Below are 20,531 nucleotides of genomic sequence, written 5' to 3'. Positions count from 1 at the left end.
TGTTCAATGGTTCCTAACCAGAAGTGCACAGCCCAATCACCTATGGAATGTTTTAAAAACTTGCCTTAGAGCTGCACCTGACTTTCACATATAATAGGCCCTTGGTAAGAAAAAAGAATGTGTGTGCAAGTGCATGCATGCAGGTGGGAAGTGCAAGGCAAAGCAAGCATGTCTTGATTTAGAGAGCTCCACATAAAACTGACTGCAATGTGCAATACCACCCTACCACCTTACCATCCCATCGCCCTTACACAATATTCTACCCACCTCCACCTCTCATCCACCCCCATCCAGTTTTAGAACCTCTATTAGGTCATAAGTGAGATTAGGCATTTCCCAGGTCTAATTAAAACAGACTCAGCTGAGCCCTGTCCACCAGTATATACCCTCTTAGTTACTATGGCAGATTATACTTCTTAAAGATGGCCACAACAATATCTCGTGTCCTACAAACTCTTCTAGAATCACCAAGCCACCACCCCACCCCACCCCATATCAAGAAGAGAAGTCTAATTCCTCTCCCCTTGAAACTGGACAGACTTGTAACTCTCGCAACCAATAGAACATGGTAGAAGTGATGCTTCAAGACTTCCAAAGCAAGGTCACAGAAGGTGATGCAACTTCTCCCTTGTTAGCTTGGACACACGCCTTTGAAGAACTGAGTAAAAAAATCTCATTACTCTGAAGCCACAGGCTCCGAGGAAGCCCACGCCACATGGAAAGGCCATGTGTAAGAATTCCAGAAGACAATCCCAGCTGAGTTCCTAGCCAACATCAATTATCAGACATGTGAATGAAGATGCTTCCAGATGTTTCCAGCCCTCAGCTGTTAGATCTCTAGCCTTTTGAGTTTTTCCAGCTGAGGATCCAGACATTGTGAGGTAGAGACAAGCCAACTCTCCTGTGGCCTGTCTGAATTACTGACCCACAGGATCCATGAACTTAATAAAATGGATGTTTTACACCCCTAACTTTTGGTGTGGTTTGTACACTACAAAAATAACTAATCAGTCATAGTTTTAATAGCTACTATTAGTCACAGACTTATCATTAAAGACAATTAAATGTTAATTCATCTGAAGCCTAAGAATTCCCTGTGTTCTTTTAAATCAGTCACCAAACTGACTCCTGACCATGTTACATCTATAAATTCCATTTTACTGCTTCAGGCATAGATTTTGACACTTGCACAGTCAGTTCCATTTGACTAACACATTATCTTGAAACTTTACCTTCCTGAAGTTTCACTCTCCAACTTCCTGACCACATCACTGCTCCCTGGCCTCTAGTCTCCAGAATGTGAAACCCAGTAACCGCAATGGCTTACTTCCATCATAAACACTGTTCTGATAGCAGCGCTACATTATTAAGAAAATGAGAAAAAAAGAGACTCCAAGAGAAAAATGACTTAATTATGCTAGCTAAGCTAAAATTTTACCATAATCTTTTTATAAAAGGCAGACCAGAAGTCATTTACCTATATCAAAATAATCGAAAGCGTAAATAATGAAACATATTTTCTTTAACCTGTACTCCATGATTTCTAAAACATATCTCTCTTTTCCAAATATTTATTTTATATTAATTCTCCAAACAGCTACCCAATGATACTATGGGAAAATCAATACAAGTATATGGCAAAAAGGAGAAATTCGTTTTAGGAGAAAATACATCAAGAATAATTCAAAATCTCAAATGAAGAACAAATATCAATTACCACTTAGTTAACTTTACATAACTCCTTTTCATCCCCTAGCCAAACCAGAATGTTAAATCAATAACAATAACAATGTCTAATGAAAAAATACAGTAACTTTTATTTTTATACCATTTCTTATTGATGTATCTTTTTTAAATTTATAAAATAAGAAAATCAGGAACATTACTTATAATTCATAATGCCAAAACATTTTCCTATAACATAAGGGCTAGTAATCAAAAGAAAAGGTCGATAAAAAGCCAGATCATTGAAGCATCACCTGCCAATATTACCTTACAGAAATAAATGCTGGAGTAATAATGGCCTCTTCGTATCTAACAAATGATACAATTTGTTTGTAAGAAGTTCTAGTCAGTGCTCTAAGTTTGACCAGGTAATAAAATATGACATGAGGGGGAAATTCTATTATAATATCTAAGGACGCTGCATTCACTAAAATAAATATACACAACTATGCACAACAAAAGTCTTTTTTAAATATCCAAAGGCAGATTATATCATGAAGGAACTTCTTTGGTTTATAAAAGTTCTCAGAGATAAAAATATATAATCAGCACAAAAATATAGCTGAGTGTATAAGCACAATGAAATGTCTTTTATGGTTTCCATCTTGCTCAATGCAGTTACAGTTAATGGGAATTGCCATGGCAAATGATTGTTTTTATGAAAAGAACCTTCTTTATTACTAACCAAATTTCATTTTTATTACTGATGTAGAAAAGTTCAAGACCATGATTCATTTATAGCATGTAGAAAAATAAGAAAAGTATTCAAGAATAAAAGATCATTTACAAAGCATTAAAAAATTAAAACACGCATTTCTCTTACTGGCAAAGCAAATACTTTACACATAAATTTGTGAAACTGGATTTGCTGAATATTATAACTTCTGTCTTTGAACAAAAAATGAGGAGCTTGAATTTAATATCCCATCTTCATTTGATATCTTTAATCCATCTGAAAACTGCTTATAAAGAAACTTCAAAAATGTTTGAAAAATGTTAAGAAGTTTGATGATGTTTTCTTTCAATTTTCATTCAAATATGGAAAGCCTGAGCTAACATTAATAACTGAAGTATCTTCACAAAAATAAGACTGACAAATTTTATGGGGCACCCATCACCAAAATCTTTTATTAAAAACTAAAAAATATGTAATTTCAGAATATTAAATGTTAATAAAGCATACAAGAAAATTAAAACTCTCATTATGTTTAACTATAGACTATTTCAAATCAGATACAAGCCTTTCAATTGATCTTAACATCATATCAAAGTTTTCTAAAAGGCAAAAAAAACCCACTGCCTCTAATTTGGCTTCAATGTATTCATGAATACAAGTATGATAAAATAGGCCACACTACTGTCAATAAATTGTATTTTGCCTGTAATCTGAAATATAACCCATTTTGTCTGTTTTGCTTCTCCATCTGCCCCTTCAATACCTACTTCCAGTGTGCCAAAGTGATAAGCACTACAGTATGAGATTATTCATAAAACTAATACGAATCAAAGAAGATTTTCTAAAATGTGTCAGCCGGTTCAATAATTCCTCAGTGCCTTTCCCAATACTGTAGAATCCTCAGAATACTAAGTATAAATAATAAAATATCCTTATTTTTAAGAACAAAAGAATTAAAGGTATTGTATTCTTTCAATTAGCTGTTGCAATTATCCTTAGTATTTAGACATACACATATAAAAGGTTTATCATTTTCCTCATTTTCAATAAACTTCATGAACAACAGGATCATTTTTAATTTACAAAGAATTTTTAACCTATGTTTTCCACTTCTTTGTGCCTGTAGGACCCTTCTGAGATGCTTTTAAAGTCCAGATTTCCCAGTACTGATGTGCAAGTGGGATGAAATAGAAACACTTTATTACTGATGTAAAAACAAAATTTTTTAAGCATTTGTTTGATTTACTTACTTTCAAGATGTTTCAATATAGGTTCCATAGAACCCATAAAACTACTTTCTCAGATCATACTATAAATTAATGCTACTGCTAGAATGAAGTTATTAATAAATTTAAATAATTAAGCATCCACATGCCCACAATGAGATAAATGAAATATTCCAATCTTCTTTTTTCATCCTTTATATAGTTTTGAGCTTCTAAATAAAGAACAGACATTGCCCTTATTTCAAAAGATTAATAATTACAGTATGATAAAATTAACTGATATGCTTAAAATATAGCAAGGCGCTGGTGAAGTAATAAGATCATTCAGAAAAGATGGTATATGAGTTAATAAAAATAAAGACACTTTGGACATTTTCTGCTGCCCAAAATGGTAATGGGATAACATCTTCAAAGACTTTTGGGTAATAACAGAAACATCCATGTATTGAATATTTAACACATATTTAACATATACTAGGTGTTTAATATATATTTAACATATATTATCTCCCTTTTACAAATAAGGAAGCTGTCTGGCCTAGAAGGGTCTGCCCAAGATCATAAGAGGCAGAGCAGAGCTGAAAACTCAGATCTTCTTAATCCAAGGGCCTTGTTTCTATTACTCTCTTACCTAAGGAAGCTTCAATTTTCTTATATATAAAACAAGACCACCACCTATCTGACAGGATCGAATTGTTAGTATTGGCAATTATGTGTATAAATCATCTAGAACAATGCTCAAAAATAGACACTTAAGTTTCTCAGAGATAACACCAAATGGCTGATGACACAGGTGCTACGGGAGGGTCTGGAGGCCCCAGAGGCCCTGGAATGGGAGGCCACTGCAGCTTCCTTGGAGGATTCCGCAACAGTGTCTAGGGTGGAGGTCAAGGCCAGGGTCGCAAGAGGTGGATCCCTGTCACCAAGCTGGGCCGCCTGGTCAAGAATATGAAGATCAAGTCCCTGGAGATCTAACTCTTCTCCTTGACCATCAAGGAATCTGAGATCAATGACTTTTTCGTGCATGAGGTTTTAAAGATTATGCTGGTGCAAAAGCAGACCCACGCTGGAGAGGACCCAGTTCAAGGTATCTGTTGCATCAAGGACTATAATGGTCATGCCGGTTTGGGTGTTAAGTGCTCCAAGGAGGTTGCCACTGCCATCCACATGGGGCTATTATCCCCGCCAAGCTCTCCACCTCTGTGCGGCAAGGCTACCGAGAGAACAAAATCGGCAAACCCCACACCATCCCTTGCAAGGTGACCAGCTGCTGTGGCTCTGTGTTTGTGTGCCCTACCCACATCCCCAGGGGCATTGGCATTGTCTCAGCCCATGTCCAAGAAGCTGCTGATGATGGCTGGTATTGATGACTGCTACACCTCAGCCAGGGGCTGCACTGCCACTCTGGGCAACTTCACCAAGGCCACCTGTGATGCCATCTCTAAGACCTACAGTTATTTCACTCCCAACCACTGGAAAGAATTGTCATTCACCAAATGTTCCTATCAGGAATTCACTGACCATGTTGCAAAGCTCCACAGAGAGGTTCTGTGCAGAGGACCCAGGCTCCAGCTGTGGCCACCACAAAACTCTATACAAGAAAAAAATTTTTTTTCCTTTATTATAATAACCAATTAATAACTTTTTAATAAACAAGAAAGCAAATTTGACAAAGCAATATAGGAGGTGGATTTCAGCTGCCATATTCTTTCCTTTGTAAGAATAGCCATTGTCTTCAAAATCTTTTCACATTTTGCCAAAACATTTTTCCTACAGGCTTTCACAGTTTCTCTTAAGCCTGTTTAAAAAGATGGATGCTTACTCTTAATATCAGTAATCAGATAACTGTTAGCTAAGTTTTTAAGGCTAAACTTTTTAGCAATGTCTAATAAACAGGTCTATACTGGGTCTACGGCCATCCTACCCTGAACAAGCCTGATCTGGGAAGCTAAGCAGGGTTGGGCCTGGTTAGTACTTAAATGGGAGACCACCTAGGAAGACCAGGTGCTGTAGGCATAAAAAATAAAAAAATAAGGGATTGTAAACTGACAAAGTCCTTGAAATCTGTGAGGTCGATCAAGGGTTGCCTTGCCTAAAAAATAAAATAAAATAAAGTAAAATAAAATAAAATAAATTAAAACAAGCCTCTACTGAAAAAGACTCAGAATGTATATACCTATGACCTATACCAAAAATTCAATTTTATAATAAAGATAAACATGGCTGGAGTTTATGAAATGTATAATCTTGAAAAAAATATTTTAGAAAAATTTGTTATAGGAATAATTTTAATAATTGTAATAACTGTTTACAGATGTTTTATATTGAAATAAATTATGTAGTCTATTTAGAAATAACTTTTAAAAGCTTGACTAAACTTGGTATCTTCGCACAGGAAGTTAGAGGCAAAATCCAGTAGAAGAGAAAAACTGATAGGTAAACAGCTAAAAATAATATTAATGAACACTTACTGAGTGCTTACAATGTGTCAGACACAATGGTGAGCATTTTACATCTTTTCTCATCATCTTTAAATAACCTATAATTATCTTCACCGTTTTGCACATAAGAGACCTGGGACTTAAAAAGGCAAGTAATCTGCCCAAGGTCACACGTTTAGTAAGTAACCAAATAAGTCACACGTTTAGTAAGTAACCAAATAAGTCACACGTTTAGTAAGTAACCAAATAAGAACCCAGGTCTGACTCTCACTCCAAAGTCCATAGGCAGTGTAAAAGCAAGGTGAAGGAAGTGATCAACACTATAGAGTTCTCTCGTTTAGAGCTCAGAACCTCGCTCTCCTTCTCTTGTGTGTATTGTTTGCTCTGTGTAGCCCTAAAGCCTGGAGCCACTCCTGGCACAGGAATAGGCAAGTGAGTCAGGACTGTCCATCACAGTACTCCATCGTTTGGCTATAGTGACTGCTCCAAATGAGGTCGTATAATACAAATGGGGCTACTCAATCCTCCCCTATGATAGTCACCCAACTGACAGTAACAAAAAAAAAAAAATTTAAAACAAGAACTCAAGTAACATATTGGAATATCCTGCTATTTAAAGAAAAAAGGCAAGTCAAAATTTAAAATACATAGGCTGTTACAAAAGATTTTGAAAACCATTTAATATCCAGGACTATTTTTATCCTTTTAAATTTTTACATCTACCATATCACCATCTAGCGATCCAGGCAACTAATTCAAAATCATAAATTATCCATACCCTATCCTTATTACCCTGAAATTACTACTTAAAATTAGTTGAATATTCTTCTATGTATTTTTCACTTACATATACATGTTTAAATATGGTTTATTTAATAATGGGTTCATACTATTATTCTATAACTTTTTACTTAAGATAAGCATAGCTTTCAAGCCAATATACTTCAAAGGTGTACCTCTTCATTTTTAGTATCTGTAATAATGTGGGCATACCATAATTTTGATGTAAAATAAGGACTTTTCTGAGTTTTTGCTATTACAAATAATGCTACAATATCACTGTGTATTTCTTTTTCCTGTATATTTCTTTAAATACTAGTCCTTATATTTCTATCAGATAAATCCCCCGATGAATTTCTAGGTCAAAGGACTGTATTTTAATAAATATAAGTATATTAAGTTCCCCAAAAGTAGTAATAATTTATGGACTCACTGATAATTTGAGGGTAATTGTTTTCCCCATGCCCTTGTCAGTACTAGAAATTATCATACTCACTTTTGTCCATCTGACTAAGTGGAAAACTGTTGTTTTTAGTGACAAAGAACATCTTTTCATGTTCATTGTCCATTTGTATTTCCCCTTTTGTGAAATGCCTGTTCCTATCCTTTACCCTTGATTCTGTTGGGTTATATTTTTATTAATTTGTAGAAACTTATGTCTTTTATCAAACAAAGCTTTTTAAGTTTTTCCGCATTTAAATCTGACAGTTTCTCTCCCACAGATTCTAGATTCTGTGTTTTGCTTAGGCCTCATCTGCTAACCAAGATTATTAAAATAATCTCCTATTTTTTTCCTAATTATTTTATTACAATTTGGTTTTTTGTTCTTACTTTACATTTAGATCTTCAATTCATCTGGAATTTATTCTTGAGGTGTTATGACCTAGGAGTTCTCCCAACACCATTTACTGAATTATCCATCTTTAAATGCCTCCTGCTAGAGTAACAAATGATTACAAATAGCTAAGTGACGGACAGTTAGAATTCCTAGAAATTCTTAAACTTCACTAACTGAAGCAAAATTTCACACTTATTAAAAGTTTATTGAAAGACATTCATCATTTTTTCTTTAAAAGAAAGCACACATTGGGACAAATGCATACAGTATACCAATGTCAGCATACTGGCTTTTTAATATAGAAGCAATCTAAATTAAATTAAAACATGGTCTAACCTTTTAACATAAATGGTAAAAACAGAAATGATTGTTGCTTGAAATCTCAAGATTTTTCATTGATTCAGGTCACAAATATTTGAGCACCAACTGACAGGTGCTCAGGATACAATGGGGGACAAAACAAGTATGATCCTTGTTTTCAGGAAGCTTGCAATCAGGTAGGAGCTTCCCTCTCTCCTAGAAAACAATGTATTTATTTTAAATGAAAAAAAGGAAAAAGAAATGTATGCTCACACAAATGTAGTGCAATGAAAAACATTTTGTTAAATTTTATGACACATTCGGTATTTTCCATTTCCAAAATACTATCTTATTTCAAATTACCTATTCACCCTGGTGGCTGCTGTCTCTTTACTGTACACATGGTAACAATACTGGTAGGAAGTCAAGATTAACTCCATTTAAAGATTAACGATTATCCATCAACCTACACCTAACATACATATGTCTAGTTTCCTTGTTTTCTCAACACTATTTCATTTCTTTTACTACAATAAGTAAAATATCAATAACAGGAAACATAGGTTTATTTACATCAGTCATGTTCAATCTATCAAATCAAAGGTGTTTCTAAAAAGTATATGTAGATTTAAAGATGTTTCAATGAATCCTAGAGACCTAGCAATGGCAGTATTGTGTCACTTGGAGATGAAACAAGAACACCAGTGGCCCCTGAAGGACACAGGTAATAAGGGTGACACACTAGTGACGATTATCTTAAAATTCAGGTCCCACCACTGAGACTGTCCCCACTCATACACTTAAGCCTTGGGAGGCCCAGCCCCTGTGGCCACGCCCCCCCACCTCAATCCCAACCCACCGCCTCCTCCCTGCACCCCAGCCCCTCCCGATCGAATGGGGGGCTGGACAAAGCACCGCCAAGGAGACGCGACTACGCGGGGTGACCTTGGCTAAGTGTCTCCCCCTCTGTTTTCTCATCTGTGATATGAGGCTGGTACTCCGCACCCGCCTCCATACCCAGGCCTGGGTCCGGCATCTAATACTGCAAGGCCGGGAGAAAGCTGCAGCCCTAAGCCCCACGCTGCTCTCCCGGCTGCCCCGCGCCAGCCCCCACGTGCGTCCGCGTCCTGCGGCCACGCGCGCTACCTGCCATCTGCGAGACGAAGGCTTCCGCCACCAGAGACATGTCGGCTAGGCGGCCCTGCGCCCGAGTGTCCTGCTCCTCGCTGTCCTCAAGGTCCTCCTCCGCAACCCCAGTGATGCCCGGCAGCTAACAGGTCTGACCCCGGTTGAGGCTGGGACTTGTAAAGCCCACCGTGGCGGCGGTGGCGGCGGCGGCGGCGGCGGCGAGTACCCCAAGGTTACCGCCAGGTCCGGCCAGGAACTTCCGGCGCAGCTGACAGCGGCGCGCGAGCGCTTCCGCCGGCCCTGCCTCCGCCCTCCCTCGGGTCCTAGGCTCCCCTCGCTGCCGCGCGGGTGGCGGAGCGGCGGCCTTCCTGGTTCTTGACTACCCTAACTTCCAGACTGGGGGGCAGGCAGGGGAACCCCCGGGATTTTTAATATCCTTCCTGTAAGCGAGAATTTTGTAAACAAGTAACCTTGAGTAACAACTCAATAGACGGTATTGTTATCGTCATTTTACTGGTACGGAAACAGGTGTAGAGAATTTAAACTGCCTGCTTAGGGAGACCGCTCAGACCCACATTCGAACCCACTTTAATTTCCTCTGTTCCACTATACTGCTAGGTTGATTAGTCCATGGACAGACATTAGTGATTAATTTTTCTTTTATTGGAACATGCTTGCCAGAGAGAAAAAGACTTGAGCAGTGCCTAAGCTGAGAGATAGTTTACCCTTCAAATATTTGCACCCCAAATGAAGCTCATCTTGGAGAATAAGATACACACCCTAGTTTCACACACTTCTCCCCTTCTGGGGGGGCTGAGAGAGACAGGAAGAGAAGACATTGAATCCCACAAGTCACTTTTTACTCCTTAACCAAATAATTTCTTATAGGTATACAATTAAAGAAAAATCAATATGTTACAGATTTAGAGGTATAAGATTTTACAAGTGAAACAGACTTCGGAGATCATCTGGTGGGCCAAAACCTCTTTTCACTGATGAGAACAGGTTCAGACAGGTGAAGGGACTCATTTTAAATCACACAGTAAATCAAAAAGTCAGATAACTTTAAGTTTTTGCAAAGGAAACCTGATGTTTCCATGACGTTTAGGAAGCTATGTCTCCTTTCTGTATCCTTCCATAACTCTCTCTAAACATCTATGACAATTTAATGTTCATATTTCTGCCTCCTTAACTTGTGAGTTCTGAGAACTAGACTGGGGAAAGCAAAATCCAACAAGTCCAAAGGGCAGAGGTGAGCCCCAAAGTGGAAAAGAATGGCAAGAGCCAGAGGCTGGGCATATAGGCAAGAGAAACAGAGCAAGAGGAGAGGCAAAGGAGAATGTGCCCTTGTAATTTAAGTGAGTGTCTATGGCTTAATCATTAATGAATGGCACATGGATGAACTGGGCTGGCTCAAAGGTACTGAGTTGGAACTGACACCAACCCTGTTCTAACAGGCTTTTGAGAAAGAAACAAGGATCTGCTGGGGGCACTGTCTGTGCTCAACCTTTTCTTCATTGTAGCTAGGGAAACAGAATCATCAGTGCCATATGGATTCACTTTTTCTCCCTAACTGACAGTTTCTTTGCTTCCCACACAGGCTAATTTAGGCTGGAAAAAATCTATAATGTGGGAGGTCTTTATTACTAAAAATTAAATCCAATAAAATGCAGATGTCCTGACGGTACCCACAAACAAACTGTCTTTGTAATAAATAGCCAACTGGAGAAAATATATTTATGCATCTGTATTAGAACAACTGGCAGCTTTAAACTTGAAGATCTGTTTAAGATCACCACAGTTAAGGAAAATACAAGAAAACAAGCCACTGGAATTTTTAAGAATGAGTTTATAAAACAACAGTGCTAGAGAATCCATATGTTACTAAAAGGATAATCATATAATTATTTAAAATAAAATACTAATGCATGACATTAGTAGCCTTATTCTTTGCCCTAATTAAAATCACTTTTCTTGCAAAACTGTCCTGTCATAAGAATATTTTCATCTAATCTAGATTTTATATCACTATAGTATAGAAAATATACAACTATTATGATGAATATAAACTTAAAGATTAAAATACTAAGGCATTTAATCTGCATTTCATTTTTCTCTGACAGAATGTTAATATTTTAAATGTAAACATTTTATTTTTTAAAATACGCCTGTAAGAGAAAAATTGGGGCTGGGATTCCTTCGAAATTATACAATTTATTTGACAACAATATAATAAATTCAGGCCTTTTTATGAAATTAGTCCACCCCCACCACATCCTATCAACAGAATTAATTATGGTTAATCCAAGAACCTAAATAGAATGTTAATACAGGTAAAACACTAAGGTAACCATGTTATGCCCCAGAGCTTTTCTGTTTATCTGTTAACAGTTTTTACTTTTTAAAAATGATGGAACTGTACACAACTAAAAGCGATCTAATATATGAGGTTTACAAAGATATTTTTTAAGGGGTACAGAATTGTGGCAGCCATTCGTACTTATATCTCTGAATCGTCTTCCTGCCATTTTGTTTAATTCCTAAGAAATCATGGCCAATGCAGAACTAGGTTCTTACCTTTTTCTCACTTTACGATCTCACCCTCTTAAATTTTAGGCTAGCTCACCCTTACATGAACTACAGGCATATGGGACTATACTTTGGGAAATATCTGCATTATTGATTATCGTGGGCCTAAATTCTTCAAAAAATTACTGGTTTTCAAAAGAAATTAAAATACGAAATTTCCAAATTATCCTGCCAAATTGGGTGGAATATATATGTTGCCTCATTTTCTTGTGAATAAAACTATGTAAAATATGTATATAAAAAAACTGGATGGGATTTCTCAAATGCATTGTATCGAGGGGGAAGAATTTTTACTTTTTTGCTTTCTCCTAAACTTTCTGTGACATTTTTATGCCACTTTTATCATATAGAGGGAAAAGTGTTTTTATCCAACTGGGGAGAACTTTAAATGTGTCTATTATGGGAAGTGATCAGACCTGGCTACATTCAGGCCTTATATAACATAAGTCTCATTAGCCTTAATTATACTGCTGACAACTTATCTTAAACCAGCTTCATGTTCCATAGCATAGTCACTCCTACAGTAATAATGAGAGAAGAACATGTACAGACACACAACAGTAAAAATACATTGTTCGATGCCCTTATTTAAGACTGTATACAGATGAGCAAGACGTATCTCATTGTATGACTCTTACTTTTTAATACAGAATGATGTGTTGAAGAGAGAAAAACTGGCAAACATTGTAGACCAGTTGTAGACAGTCTTGCTTTTGATGATGGTTTGGCATTGGTTTTAGACTTTATCTGAGTTGTCGTATTTTACCTTTCAACCTTTAAATAAAGCTGAAGAATTGGTGATGGTGATTAAGGAGACTGAAGCAAGAATGTCTACAACATGTGTGTCACAAACAACACCTGGTAAAGACACAGGCCTAAGCAGAATTCAGAAGGACAACTGAGCACTTAGAGCCATTTCGAGAAAAATAAGAAAAGATAAATAGGTCACCTCTGATGTAAAGTCAGCATCTAGAAGGTTACGCCAAACGACATAACCACTACTATTTTCCTTTGCCTTCTTTTCTAATTAGAATCTATATTAAAGCATCAGATTCATTCACTCATTCATTGATTTTGTGATACTGAGCCCTCAACTAGATCGTGAAGATACTAAGGTGAACAAAATTCAGTGTCTGCTCTGAATTCAGTGTTAGTCCAACTAAGAAGATGGATACAATTGAGAAGATGGACAAGCAAACAAGTCATTTCAACACAAGGTAATAAGAGTTGTGAAACAGTGTCCAAACCTATCTAAAGTCATAGACAATGTTACCTAAGAAATGTTTTAAGGTGCTATGTTGCCATAGCTACCACAATTCTTCGATGTAAGCGAAATGCCCTTGCCAAGATACCAGATACCTTTCTGAAATTTAGATATATGAAAAATAACTCCTCGACCTGATATAAAGTACACCTTCAGTAACCTGACAGCTCATCAAATAACTTAAGTGTTCAAAGGGATAATGAACAACCTTATTTTGTCACGTATTTGAACCTTACAATCTCTCAAAGGCATAAACATGCTTCTGTTCGTGGCAATTCTCCCCTACCCCCCGCCCGCCTTTCTACATAAAATAAAAATATATCACTATATAATTCTTTAAAATTAAAAACAACCATGTTAGGCTGTTGCTCAGTTCAAATATCAGTGTGAAATACTTGGTATCTTGCCAGCTTCCTTTTATTATTTTTTTAACAGTATCCTAGAAATAAAACACAGGAACTCAAAAAAAATAGGAACAACTAATATTGGGTGGCAGCACCTCTTGCCAGTCATAGCTATGGTTCCCATTTCCTCTCTGGAAAGTTTTTTTTTTAAGTGATTGAATACTCCTCTCCACTATTAGACCCAGTCGTTCACATGAACCCAGATCTACTTTTCAGTTTTGTCTGTATTTTACTGGCATAAAGAACCTAATTCCATGTGTAAAAATCACAAAATATCATCTGCCTCTGCTTGTTTAAAATTTAATTTATTTACACCAGTAGTGTCGTCAGGCTACTACTACAATTCAGAAAAAAATATTGTATGTGAAGCACTCATTTGCATCTAAACTGCAACCTAAAGCTGAAGTATTAAAACTCAAATAAGAAGGCCTTTCACTGTCTTAAGAAAGGAGAAGAGAATTCAATTTCTCCACACAGACTCCCTCATCCAGTTTTCTCTAAAGATTTATAGCCAAACTCCCCCATACCTGAGAAAAGAGAACCTGCCTACATAATGCATCTATATAAATGTAGTTGCACACATACATAAGTATAACTATGAAAAACAAAGAACCTCAGTATTTTGAAATGAGATAAAAACAGTGAACAAAGATAATACCTAAGAGAATTAATTTTAAAATAATAATAAATTTAGTATCTAACAACAGTTAAAAAATCATGTAAGTCATCTATATATTTTCCTTATGATAAACTAAAAATATATCTTCCAGCTTTTTTCAATGCCCATTATCATGTTGAAGTGTATGCTTACAGCAAAACATAAGGCTTTTAGAAAAAGAATGGCATACTGGAAAACACTTTAAGCTTACCAGCCTTAACCAGATCGTGCTGTAGTAAGAATGCGTATTAAGGAAAGTATAACTTAGATTAAAATGTACTTTGACAGGCCTAAAATGAAAATTAAAATCATAGACTTCCCAGTATTTTTTAAATTTAAGTTCTTGAGTATTAAAGTATATACTCCTAAGAGCTGAAGTTGTATCTTATTTTATATAATTGTTTCTAACTTTTGTTTTGAATGTTAGATTTATGGAAAAGAGGCAAAAATTGTAGAGCTCCCATATACCCTTTGCTCAGTTTTCTCTAACATTAATATCTAATAAAAAATATATAATTTTGTATTTTACTTAAATACAAAATTTTATTTGCAAATTAATGCATCTGTATTTTGTGAAATTGTATTTGTAAATATAAACACAAAATTACTGAAACCAATTAACATTGATGTGATACAATTTACTAATCTATAGACCTTCCACTAATTTCTCCAGTTTTCCACTCACTTCTTTTTCTTGTCCAGGCTCCCATGTTGCATTTAATTCTAATGTTTCTGGTCTCCTCCAATATGTAACAGTTTCTCAATTTTTCTTTTTCTTTGACTCCCTTGACATTGACACTTTTGAAAAATACTGGTCAGTTATTTTTGTAGGATGTTTCTCAATGTGGGTTTCTATGATTTGTCCTTGATAAATTGAGGTTATGTGTTTTTGGTAAGAATACCAGAAGTGATATGCCTTTTATAGTACATCATATCAGGGGTACAAGTAATATATCTTATTATAGGTTATGTTCTTCCTAAGTCCTGGCTGATTTTCATTATTTTGGGGGTGGGAGGAGACATGTGAAATACTACCGTGGTTCTCAGAGTAGAAGCAATATGAAAAGACATACACAGAGAAGTGTCACTCCCCCCTCTCATTCCTACTACACATTCTTTTTATCCTGTCCCATCCACTCCCTGTGGGTAACCGATATTATTTCTGGTTTATCCTTCCTGCATTTCTTTTCAACGAATGAGCAGATAAATCTTTATTTTCTTAAGCTCCTTTCTTTTTTACATGAAGTAGTTTATCTTCTTCAATGTCTTTCTTTTCTCATAATTTTTGAATGTTATCTTAGATATTCTTGCATGTTTTCTACATAAATTTTAATATTAACTTGTAGAGCTCTATTTTTAAAAAGCTCGGTATTTTTATAGGAATTGCATTAAATCTATAAACTGATTTAAGGAGAACTGACATCTTTATAATGTTGACTCATTCAATCCAAGAATAGAGGATGTCTTCCCATTTGTTCAAGTCTACATTTTTGGCTTTCAGGAATGCTTTAAGTTTTTCACATCTAGGGTTTGCACATTTCTTATTAAATTTATTCCTAAGTAATTTGATCATCTTTATTGCTGTTATATTGGGGTTTTCTCTAACTTTATAGACTGTAACTGGTTATTATTTGTGTATATACACAGAAAGGGGTACGTATGGTGGGAAGGGAAGTGTAGACATGTTGAGTTTGAGGTGGCATCAGAATACACAAGTGAAAGTGTTCTGGAGGCATTTTGAGATGCAGAACTAGAACTAGGAGGGATATTAGGGATTGATTTTGTTTAATCCTTGTATGGATGATGATTGAAACCAGGAGATGGAATGTGAAACCAAAGGAAGAACATTATTTTAAAAAAGGGAAGAACCGTGAGCTGACGCCTAAACCTTAGAGAACACCCAGGTTTAGGACACAGAGATGAAATAAGAGGACCCTCAGAATAAGGGAAGTGGCAGAGGCCAAGAAAGAAGAAAGGTCCAGAGGGTAAAATAGGCCTCTGTGGCAGAAGTGGCAAAGACAATGAGGCCTGAGCGAATGCCTTTAGGTGCAGGTGATCCTCGTGTTTTCCAAAGCTTGGTCGCCAGCATTCTAGTTCCTTCAGGATGATAATATGTATTGTTCAAAATGTTATGGAGATCAACAAGTTTCTAAAACACTGGATTAATCAAAATTAAACAGGTTTCTTTACTGCAGGACTTCTCAGAACTATTAACATATGCCTATGCATTATGAATTTCCATCAGAGAAAATAGTATGTGGATTTCTACACATTTTTTTTTTGAACAACTAACCTAAAGTTTCCTTAACCAATCTTTTTTTCCAAAAGTATTTCTCAGGATGAGACATATCTTGGAACACACTTTGGAAATTTTAAAGCACACTGTAAACCAATTTTCTTTAGCCTCCTCTCTGCCCTCAAAATCAAACACAGAATCTAGAAATTTCATTTTTATTTTACAGGAAATAGAACCTTCTAATTCTGGAAGATTGCCACAAAGTGCTCCTGGTGTTGTCACACTGCAGCCCTAGCTGAAAATCATTCTAAAGCAGGCACCTGAGAGACAGCAAGAGAGTTCACTGAAGAAGAGAGGGGTTCTGTGGAGGGAAGAACAAGGAGCCATTTGAGTCAAAGGTCCAGGAGCATTTGGAAACTCACATGCAATCTGGCAGCACAGTTCCCAGGCAGTCTGATCCAAGAAGGACAGAAAGACGCTGTGGTTCTCAGAAGCAGACACTCACCCTGGCAGTCTAGCAGCTGCAGGCTCTTTCCAGAAAGGAGCAGCTCCTGCCAGGGGCTATCTGGACTGAGCCTGTAGATGAGCAACTACATGGCAAGAGGTTAGAGTGAGGGCAAGGCTGACCAGAATTCCACCCCTCAAACAGAAAACATTCCAAATTCAAAAATTTTTAATTTCATTTTAAATTTTCTAAAATGAAAAATCACTCCTCTAAAGATACTTTATCAGCAAAGGAATAAGTACTTCTAAATAAACACCTTAAAAGAAATCATCGTGACAGTGGAAACTAGACAGCAAAGAGTTGGATGAATTTATCACAAATTTGTTTATTGAGATGTAGCATTCACTTAAATAAGAGTCACATTGCATGCAAAAAGAAATATTTTACATGATATTTTGTAGCAAATTAAAGGGGATGGCCCTTGCTTTATTACCAAAGGCTAATGTAAGATTCTTCATTTTTTTTAAGTCCTAAAGGGATTTCACAGTCTAGGGATAAGTGAATATATGAATACAGTCAGGTGTATCCGTGCCTACTTCATAGAACTTCACCCAACTTTAGGTCCTAAATTTGCCCAAGCTTGGCAGCATATTGGAAACCTCATTTCCATCAGTATGTAGAGTCTGGAATTAGCCTTGTGATTCTAAGTCTGGTACCAGGACACTCTCAATTCAAACCCTAAACTATGTCTTCCCTGCTCCCTTTGCACATGCCTAATCCACATTACAGGACTTCTTTTACAATTTGTTTTGTAACCCATTTCTCTCCTAGGATATACAACTGCCCTAAACTCAAGCCCTTTTGACTATGGCCTTGACAATCACTCTACTCCTTGTCAGCAGATATCCTCCACCTTCCACACCACCACCACCACCACCATCAGCACTACACTCTACCTGACGGTGGGGTCTTGCTTCCACCTGGGCGGATACCTCACAACCACTGTTCTGAACCATCGTTTTACTTAAGTTATCACCACTTCATAGAGATAGATCCCTGCCACGAGGCCTCACCAAAAAATATCTGACATTTTTGGTATCAGCATTAAATTGAAAAGGGTGAAAATTCATATCAGTTCCATGGACATCAAGATTTGGGTTGCTGACGACTCCCAACTATCAGTCTCAGCCCTGCTTGTGCCCAAATTGCTCCCCTTTCCCAAGCAATCTGCCTAGAATGAAACCCCAAATACTTTTTTAAAATTTTTAAATAACTTGTTCTTAAGTTCTTAATTTCTTCCTTGAAGTCTACAATTGTTTTAATCAGATATTTGGTCATATCTAGACAATGTTTCCATTAATTGAAGTTCTCGGGGTCTAATTATGCTATTTGATGTATTTTCTGGTCTCCACTCATAATAGATTATTTCCTTGTATATTTTCTAATCTCAATCTGTGCAGCTTCCTCTGTGGAAACGATGTGCAACCATGATTAAGGGTATATCCCTGCCCCTCCCCCCACCACGCACACACGCAGAGGTTTGCATTTGCTTCTACCACCCACTCCAGAATTAATATCAGCCTAGACTACATTTTTAGTTCATTTCTCAGTGTTGGGGAGTTCCTAGACCCCTACAGATGGTGTAAATTTAAATGACATCCATATGAGGGTTATGGCTATGAACTTCAAATGGATACTATTTTTGTCCAACCAGAGCACAGGTGAAAAGCATCAAGCTCCTGATTGCCTACCTGAGTTGACAGGCAGATATTTGCTAGCATGTCCTTTCTCTGAGAGCACAACCTTTTGGGGATTCCAGCATTATGGGGGCATCTAACCTGACACTGGCCCAAGGCTCTGGTGTTCTTGCATGGGTTAATAAACCTAAGACTCTGGGTTAACAAGACCAACACATCAGGGCAGCAATACACATCTTCCATTACATCATTTTGGTTTTCAATTCACTCTTCACTTCTGGTGTTTTATTTTACCTTGATTTCCAAATGTTTTATAATGAGAGAGTTTGTCAAGTTATCTAAACCACCACAATTTTGCTTGAAATAAAAGTGCCAGTGTGCCTCTTTAATAACAAAAAATTCAACTGGTAACTCTATCAGTATATTTTATTTAATATGTTTTTTACATAGACAAAAAGTACCTTCAAGAAAAATAATATAAGACCTTACAATTATGTACTTCAAAGAATATCTCACTGTAGTTTGTTATAAATCAGAAGGCCTAGAATATAATTCCTGCTCTGTGAAATGATAAAATATCATTCATTTCATATTATCTTTTTCTGTATTCTTTGTATATCCACTGCCACTCTGGTTTAGGCCATTATCTCACACTAAGATTTATGAAATAGACTCTTAATTGGTTTTCACATTTCTAGTCTCTCTCAACCCCTCTCAAATCATGCCACAGGTAACCACTAGATTAATCTTTGTAAAATGCTGCTCATACAGTAACATGCTTTCTACATGTCTTTGATACTTGTCTACACAACTTAGACATTTACTCACTATCATCATTTACTATCATCCTGTACTCCTTGTTAATTCTTGCTTCTGTTCTTAATTCTCTTTTCATCTAGAATACTCTTCTTCTTTCTCTCTGCCTTTTCAAACTCCTGCCCATTCTTAAATGTTCTGTATTAATCTTCCACCTTGATAAGTTTTTTCACCTACCCCCCAGAAGCAATCTTGTCCTCTTTAGTACAACACTGCTGCTGCCTAGCATCATAAATGTTCACTTAGCATTTGTCATATAGATACAAACTTATAAACAAGTTGTGTATCTTTGTACATTGGCTACTTGAAAAGCTTATTTCCATTTCTGCCACAAGTCAGATTATAAATGCTGGGTATATTTTGAAGCAGAAGTCACAGAAGTCTATTCAGCCCTTGATGAAACTGAATAAAAGGACTAATGGTACTAGTTCAAGAATCTGTATACAGGTCAAACTGTATGTTGTCCAGAAAAAGCAAAAGGATGAATATTAATTTATTCTTCCCTTTTGATAAAGCAATAATTTCCACTCTTGGGCAAATTTCTACTTAATATTCCAAACATTTATTGGACAATTATTGGCCAGTACTATAGAAATACAATGATCAAGACAGATACATTCCTTAGCCTCATAAAAGTCCCTTATCCCTACCTCCTCCGTGTATGCAATCCTTCTCCATTTCATTACACCCTTCTCCCAGGGCCCAAAGTTTCTGACTTGGTGACTAGGTTGTTGGAAGTAGTGCCATTGACCAAGGTGGGAATTTCCAGAGAAAGGATAGTTTGCATGCTTGTGGGACACCAGGTAGAGATCTGCAGAGTGAAAAAAATAAAGGAAATAGTCTTAGAGCTTATGGGGGTGAAAAATGACCTGGACCAGAGCTAGAGGTTTTGACTCCTCAGTGTACCAAGGGAACTATTCTCATCATGGGCATGAATAAGACCATTTTCGTAAGTATGGGCTGCTTGAAGGTTTATTTTTTAAAGTGCTAAATCAGCTATGTGATCTTGTTCTTTATTATTTTTTTCCTTAAGGGCATTTTACAATAGCAACTAGTCTTCTTCTCCCTTAGGGCAAGAACCTTTTCAGTCCAGCTTTATACCCCATAAAGATTTGCACACTATATGGATTCAATAAATATTTGTCAATTGTTCCGCTGTGTCAATGTTAGATTCTGAGACACATCAATAATTTCCCTAGGGTTAATAAAAGTAATTGTAAACAGTTGGATAGTCTGATGTACCACAGGCTGGCCAAATATAACAATAATAGCTACCATATTTGCTAAAATAACAGCTAAACTGCTATA

At 36.6% G+C, this 20,531-nt stretch overlaps 1 protein-coding gene and 2 pseudogenes across 1 annotated transcript in view; 2 read left to right on the top strand and 1 right to left on the bottom strand.

Moving 5' to 3' along the window:
* MTX2 (metaxin 2) overlaps positions 1 to 9,364 on the bottom strand; it is a 59,398-nt gene extending 50,034 nt beyond the window's left edge. The window contains exon 1 of the mRNA XM_039855233.1: positions 9,133 to 9,364. Coding sequence (XP_039711167.1) covers positions 9,133 to 9,172 — 40 coding nt within the window. The 5' untranslated portion in view covers positions 9,173 to 9,364. The remainder of the gene's footprint in view (positions 1 to 9,132) is intronic.
* Positions 4,405 to 5,276, top strand: LOC120597099 (40S ribosomal protein S2-like; annotated as a pseudogene).
* Positions 5,535 to 5,643, top strand: LOC120597460 (uncharacterized; annotated as a pseudogene).
* Positions 9,365 to 20,531: the final 11,167 nt, after the last annotated feature.

This window comes from Pteropus medius, unplaced genomic scaffold, assembly GCF_902729225.1.
Source record: "Pteropus medius unplaced genomic scaffold, Ma_sr-lr_union100, whole genome shotgun sequence".
In the NCBI taxonomy this organism is placed as follows: domain Eukaryota; kingdom Metazoa; phylum Chordata; class Mammalia; order Chiroptera; family Pteropodidae; genus Pteropus; species Pteropus medius.
The sequence above is the reverse complement of the archived record's forward strand: the minus strand, read 5'-3'. Positions and strand labels throughout refer to the sequence as shown.